Genomic DNA, 6,000 nt, shown 5'->3' on the forward strand with positions numbered 1-6,000 from the left:
GGCCCTGGGAAGGTGTCTAAGCCACTCTGAACTGTTTTCTCATTGGAATTCCTGTTGGCTCCATGTAAATGATCATGAAGATCCGGGCTGAACTGGCACACACATTTAATCCCAGCACTCAGGAGATAGCGCAGGCAGGTCTCTGCTGTACACACTGAGTCCCAGGACTATGGAGAGACTATCTCAGATAAATGAAATAAGATAAATAAAATAAAGGATCCAGGATTATTCAGCTGCACTCTCACCCAGCTTGAGACAGGTCACATGCGCTTCATTTCCGATCTTTTTTTTCCTTCTCTGTAAGAAAAGCTTGAAAACTAGCCTCAGACAGAGCTTCTGGGCCCACAGACTGTTGCTATTTATTTAAAATGATGCCACACATACAACAAATATTATATGGAAGAGATGTATGGGTGGAGGTGGAGAGATAGTGAGGAAAAGGATAGAGAGAGACATGGTGAGGAGTCCCCAGAAAGAAAGCGAGGCAAAGAGAGCAAGAGAGGAAGGTCAGAGAGCAACAAAATAGCAGGTTGGGCCTTTTATAGCTTGTGCATGAGCAGCTGAACGGCGCCTGCCACACACCTGGTGAGCAACACATGATGACATCATAGGTTACTAGGCAACCCAGAAGCAGGTTGCCTATACACTAACACAGACACCTCTTGTCTCCAAAGTCAACACAAAAGGGCCTCATGGTCGGGATGCCTGGAAGAAGACTGTTCAAGAAGCTGTGAGAGGAGGCTATGGAAAGAGGCTCTGAGGGGAAGCTCTGAGCAGAGAGGCCCCAGAGACCCACCATAGCTACTAGTTCCTTTCCTGGAAGGGTCAGGCCATCCGTAAGCAAGCCCAAGTCCCCGCAGGCAACTAAAGGTTGTACATGAAACTAAATGGGAACCTTCCTGTGCATCCATGATTAAGATCATAGTGCCTAGAGTGAGGCTCAGTGGCACACACCTATAATCCCAGCACTAGGGGAGGCAGAGGCAGATGGATCTCAAGGCTAACCTGGTCTATAAAGTGAGTTCAGGACAGACAAAAAAAGAAACAAACAAACAAAAAAAAAACATAAGAATTGGGATATGGGGCTACTTTGTAGCAGCTGACTATGATTTTCCTCGTGCTCTAGCAGGGGTGTAATTTTGCCAACTGCAAATACTTTCTGCGACTGTATGACATTAGGAATTCTGGGGACTTTTTGGAGGGTATATAAAATGTTAGAGCCTTGATGGGGGGGTTGCTTGCTTGCTTGCTTGCTTGATGTTGGTCGTAGTTTGTTAAGTAGTTGTGCACAAAGAAGAAACAAGAAGAAATTAGATATCCTGATGGTGAAGATCAAATTTGCCCCAAGGAGGTCAATGCCCCTAGTCAGCAAGAAGTAGTCTAACAATAGTGTCATCCCCTTTCTCCTCTATCCTTTTTTTCTCTCCTACTAGTGTTAGGGGATTGAAAGGGAGGAAGAAAAGGGGTATAGAAGGGTGAAGAAAGAACCCATAAAGTAGCAAGTGCCAGTTACCTGCCTTTAATCCCAGCACTCAGGAGGCAAGTGGATCTTTTTTAATTCAAAGCCAGCCTGGTCTACAGAGCAAGTTCAGGACAGCTAGGGCTACACAGGAAAACCCTGTCTCAAAAAAAGAAAAAAAAAATCACGGTGGCTCATTCTAGGTGTGATGGCTTATTCCAATAATCTCAGCACTCAGGGCATTAAAGAAGGAGGATTGCTGCAAGTTCCAGGCCAGTCTGAATGAGACTTGAACTCAAAAAACACTTGGTAGAGTGCTTGCTTAGCATACATGAAGCCCTGGGTTTTATTGTCTGGAGACGGAGTTCAGACCCATAGGTAGAGGCTAAGGGCCAGATGCTCCCAGTGAGTCTGGAGACATAGTCCTGTCTCAGCTTCCTCCCTGCCACAAAAAGCATAGAGGCCACCGATGAAAAACTTAAGTATCCTAACTTCAGAGCCCATGCTGAGGTTAGGTCCCTAGCCTCTGCTCAGGAACCTACCTGGTCTCTAATATTTATTTACTGAGTGCTCTTCATGAAAGGTATTCAATCTTCTGAGCCTCATCCCCTCACCCGGCAAAATCCAAACTCTGTTTTGTTGGTGAAACACGTCGGCTGTTTGGCACACAGTGCAGCCAAATGGCCCTGAGCTATGCCACATCCTATACCTCTAGCACTTGCCCTGTGGACAAGAAGGACATAAGTGGAGTCAGAAGTGCCTGAGTTCAACAACTGGTCCCTCCATCTCCTATGTGTGTAACTGTGGGCAGCTCAGCTCATGGTGGCAGTGGCAGCCATGTGGTGGCTCAGTGCTGGCACATCTGAGCCCTGGGACCTTGCTTTTTGCTTTTCTCTTTCAGACTTTCAGCATCCTAGGGAGGCACCACCTCCTTATTACTCTCCTGGAACAGGAGTGCCAACGTCACCCAAGGTATATTCCCTGTACATCCAGGTCCCACCAACGAGCCAAGCAAGTAAGTGGAAGCTGCTTGTCCTCCTATGTCTCATGCTCAGGCTCCCAAAAGCCTATTCACTAAGCTTAGGGCCAGAGTACCTTCCCTGGTGCGTGCCCTTCCACAGCCCTCTCTACTGTGAAATTCTTGGGGGGGGGGGTGGAGGCATTGTTTGTTTGTTTTTCAAAAGTTTCTCTGCAGAGCCCTGGCTGTTCTGAAACTTGCTCTATAGATCAGGTTGGCTTCAAAGTCAGAGATCCTCCCACCTCTGCCTGCTGGGTGCTGGGATTAAAGGTGTACACCACCACCACTGCCCAGCACCTGTGAGAAATTCTTGGGGATGAGGCTGGTAGGTATACAGTAGGTTCCCAAGTAATACCTATGAAGTGAACACCAAGAAAACATATCATCAGTCCCAATCCCCAGAGGAGTGACTGCAGAGCCCTTAATTGAGCCAGAGCTTTGGGATTCTAAAAGAGTGTCCCAAGGAATTCCTAGGCAGTCAAAATTGAAAAGTTAGACGGCATCAGTCAGCTTCACCTTGCTATAACAAAATATTTGAGGTTCTCAACGTACAAACGGCAAAGGTTTGTTTGAGACCACACTTCCAGATATACTCATGCATGTCACAGTCTTACCACAGGTCCACTCTCCAAATCCCAGAAGCCCTCACTCTAGGCCCCACAGGAACCTAAAGTTTACAACCAGCATAATAAGCCTCTCCCCTACACAGACATACAAAAACTGGGTTTAAGGTCAAACCTGACCTCAGGGACCCACTTGAGATCACCAAAGCACAAGCAAGTTTCTGTTGCTGTTTACACTTTGTTTTGTTGCCTTTATTTGTGTGGGGCCGGGGTGGTGTTGAAGACAGGGCTTCTCTGTGTGGGGCCGGGGTGGTGTTGAAGACAGGGTTTCTCTGTGTGGCCTTGGCTCTCCTGGACTTGCTTTGTAGACCAGAGGTCTGCCTGCTTCTGCCTCCCCCACATCTTGGATGGCAGGCATGTGCCACGTGCCCAGCTTCTTTTATCATCTTGTACAGGTGAATGGATATGCTAGGCAAGTGCTCCATACCCAGATCCTAGAATTCTCTTTCACTTTTTCTTCCTGGTTTATTTAACGTGTATGAATGTTTTGCCTGCATGTATGTCTACATACCACATGTATGCCTGGTAGCTGTTTAAGAAGAGGCGAAATGGTGATGTGTGTGTGTGTGTGTGTGTGTGTGTGTGTGTGTGTGTGTGTGTGTGTGCATATATTCACTCTTTTCTTTCATGTACCTGTCCTAAGGGCATTGTGGCCACAGGGCCTGGAAACTGGCTAATGCACAGAACAAAAGACAATGGGGCTGTGTCTGGTAGGTTGTGCCAGGAACTTAACAGGTGGAAAGGACCACACTTAGAAGCATAAGGGCTCCATGGCTGATGGGCAGGCATGTGGCAGCTTTGATATAGGTGAGCACACGGAAGGTGAGTTACGATACAGGAGGGGTGTCTAGGCATGGGTGCTGGAGACAGGGAGGAAGAGGCTCTGATCTGACCCATCTTCCCCTGCCCCCAGGCATGTTCACTGGCCTACCTAGGGTGACAACTTCCATACCAGTGCATACCATATGCCCCTACTGTGGGAACCACATCATCACGGTGACAACCCCTGTCCCAGGCATCCTCACCTGGCTGCTGTGCAGTGGCCTCTTTCTATTTGGGTAAGCAGTAGGGACCTGCTAAGGATGGGGGGGAACTGAGATGCAGCTGGGGACAGCTAAAGTACAGACAGAGCTAAGGACAGAGGGAGGTCCCAGACTGGCTCTGGTTACTTCTCTCAGGGGAGATTGCATTCAGGCTGGCTGGCTGTGGCAAAGGATGGAGGCAGGGATAGAAAATGCCTGCCTGCTGGGCAAGTGGCTCAAGACAGGTTGCCATCATGACAACTGCCAAGAAAGAGAGGGCTCAGTATGGCTCTCAGGCCTGCTCTGCAGAACCGCCCCAAAGAACTGAGGCCCACCCAGAAGAGTGATGAGGGTGCAGGCCAGCACAAGGACCCTGCTCAGGGGAGCACACCTGCTTCTGGGGCTGCAGGTGCTTCCTGGGCTGCTGCCTCCTCCCCTTCTGCATGCGGAGCCTCATGGACGTGAGCCACTCTTGTCCCGTGTGCCACCAGCAGCTCTTCTACTACCGCCGTCTGTGACCTGCACAATAAACAGCAATAAAGTACCTCAGTGTGTATGTGTGCCCTCCCATACCCTTCCAATGGGGAGGGGGATGAGCAAGTGAAAAAACCCTTCCCCTTCCTGTGCTGTCCATGTGTGATGGATGGTACCTGTGTAAGCCTGGGTCACAGCATGTGCTGGCTGGTGTCTTCTTGGAGAGGGGTAAAGCTCAAGCCTACCCATCTCAGGGTTCAGCTATAGATGCCACAGCTCCGCCAGCCATTTCTCTTTCCTGGGCCCTTCCTTCCATTAGCTCTAACTTCTGTCCCTTTGGGAAAACCTGTTACCCACACCCTCACCTTTATAAACCCCCAATCCACTTCTAGGTTCATGCCAGCTACCCCTTTCCCCAGGGACCAGTGCCCCTCCCCCCATCACTCTGTAACACCAAAAGAGCATTGTTCTCTCTTCCCTGTTGGCCTTGGGTCTCTGCAGTCTGAAATCCTCAGTGTCCCATGGGTGGCAAATGTCTTCTGGCCACCTCTTAGCAGGTTTCCTTGGCCTGCTTTGTCCTCAGTCCTGCTCAAGCTCCCTTCCCCCTCCTCTCTAGGTTTCTGTCTTCCCTGCCAGCCCAGTATCCCACAGCCTTCTCCCCTGGATGATTCATGCATCCAGGAAAGCCAGCATGTTGGGCTAGGAGGGGGAGTTGCCTCACAAATATGAGGACCAGAGTTTGGATCCCCAGAACTCATACAAGTGTTGATTGGGCAGAATGGCCCACCTGTAATTCCAGCCTCATTAGTCGTGGAAAGACGATTTTGCAGAGCAAGCTGTCTAGTGAGAGTAGCCATATCAGCATGCTCTGGGTTTGGGAGAGCCTGCCTCAGTAAGGTGGAAGGTTTGAAGATGATCTCCCACATCGACCTTGGGCCTCCATATACATGTATGTACATGAACACCCACACAGGTACAGGCACATATGTGCAAACACACACACGGGAGGGGAAAAAAAAAATCCTTACTAGGTCTTAGACTCCTCTCCTACAAGAGTAGATGTATGGGAAAGGCATGGCTACCTCCTCTCTCCCAGACACCTCCAGTGTAGCCCTTCCCATTCACCTACAATCTGTTCCACTCCATCTTGGCTCACACTCTACTGTTCCTTCCATTCCTCACCAGCCAGCAGCCTGTGGCTGACAAAGACAGGGTGATGCTGCTAACATGGACACGAACTCACCACTCATTCAGGAGGCTGAGATGGAGATTGCCAGCCCGAGTTGCACATAGTAAATGCCCGTCTGTTAACAAAAAATCAATAAATACAAATAAAATCCGTCACTGGTATTTTCAAGTTGACACACTCCAGAATTGTCTGGGCAATGTGCCTCGCCTGTGGAG

At 49.4% G+C, this 6,000-nt stretch overlaps 1 protein-coding gene across 2 annotated transcripts in view; it reads left to right on the top strand.

Annotated features, from left to right (window-relative positions):
• Positions 1 to 4,733, top strand: part of Litafd (LITAF domain containing) — a 15,631-nt gene extending 10,898 nt beyond the window's left edge. Inside the window, exons 2-4 of one of the 2 annotated variants that reach the window (XM_060364158.1) lie at positions 2,361 to 2,474; positions 4,014 to 4,158; positions 4,532 to 4,727. In XM_060364158.1, the coding sequence (XP_060220141.1) occupies positions 4,016 to 4,158; positions 4,532 to 4,640 (252 nt within the window). In that variant the 5' untranslated portion in view covers positions 2,361 to 2,474; positions 4,014 to 4,015 and the 3' untranslated portion in view covers positions 4,641 to 4,727. Of the gene's footprint in view, positions 1 to 2,360; positions 2,475 to 4,013; positions 4,159 to 4,531 lie in introns of both variants that reach the window. The other variant, XM_060364159.1, reaches the window with a different exon arrangement.
• Positions 4,734 to 6,000: the final 1,267 nt, after the last annotated feature.

Source organism: Meriones unguiculatus, chromosome 11 (assembly GCF_030254825.1).
Source record: "Meriones unguiculatus strain TT.TT164.6M chromosome 11, Bangor_MerUng_6.1, whole genome shotgun sequence".
Classification (NCBI taxonomy): Eukaryota; Metazoa; Chordata; class Mammalia; order Rodentia; family Muridae; genus Meriones; species Meriones unguiculatus.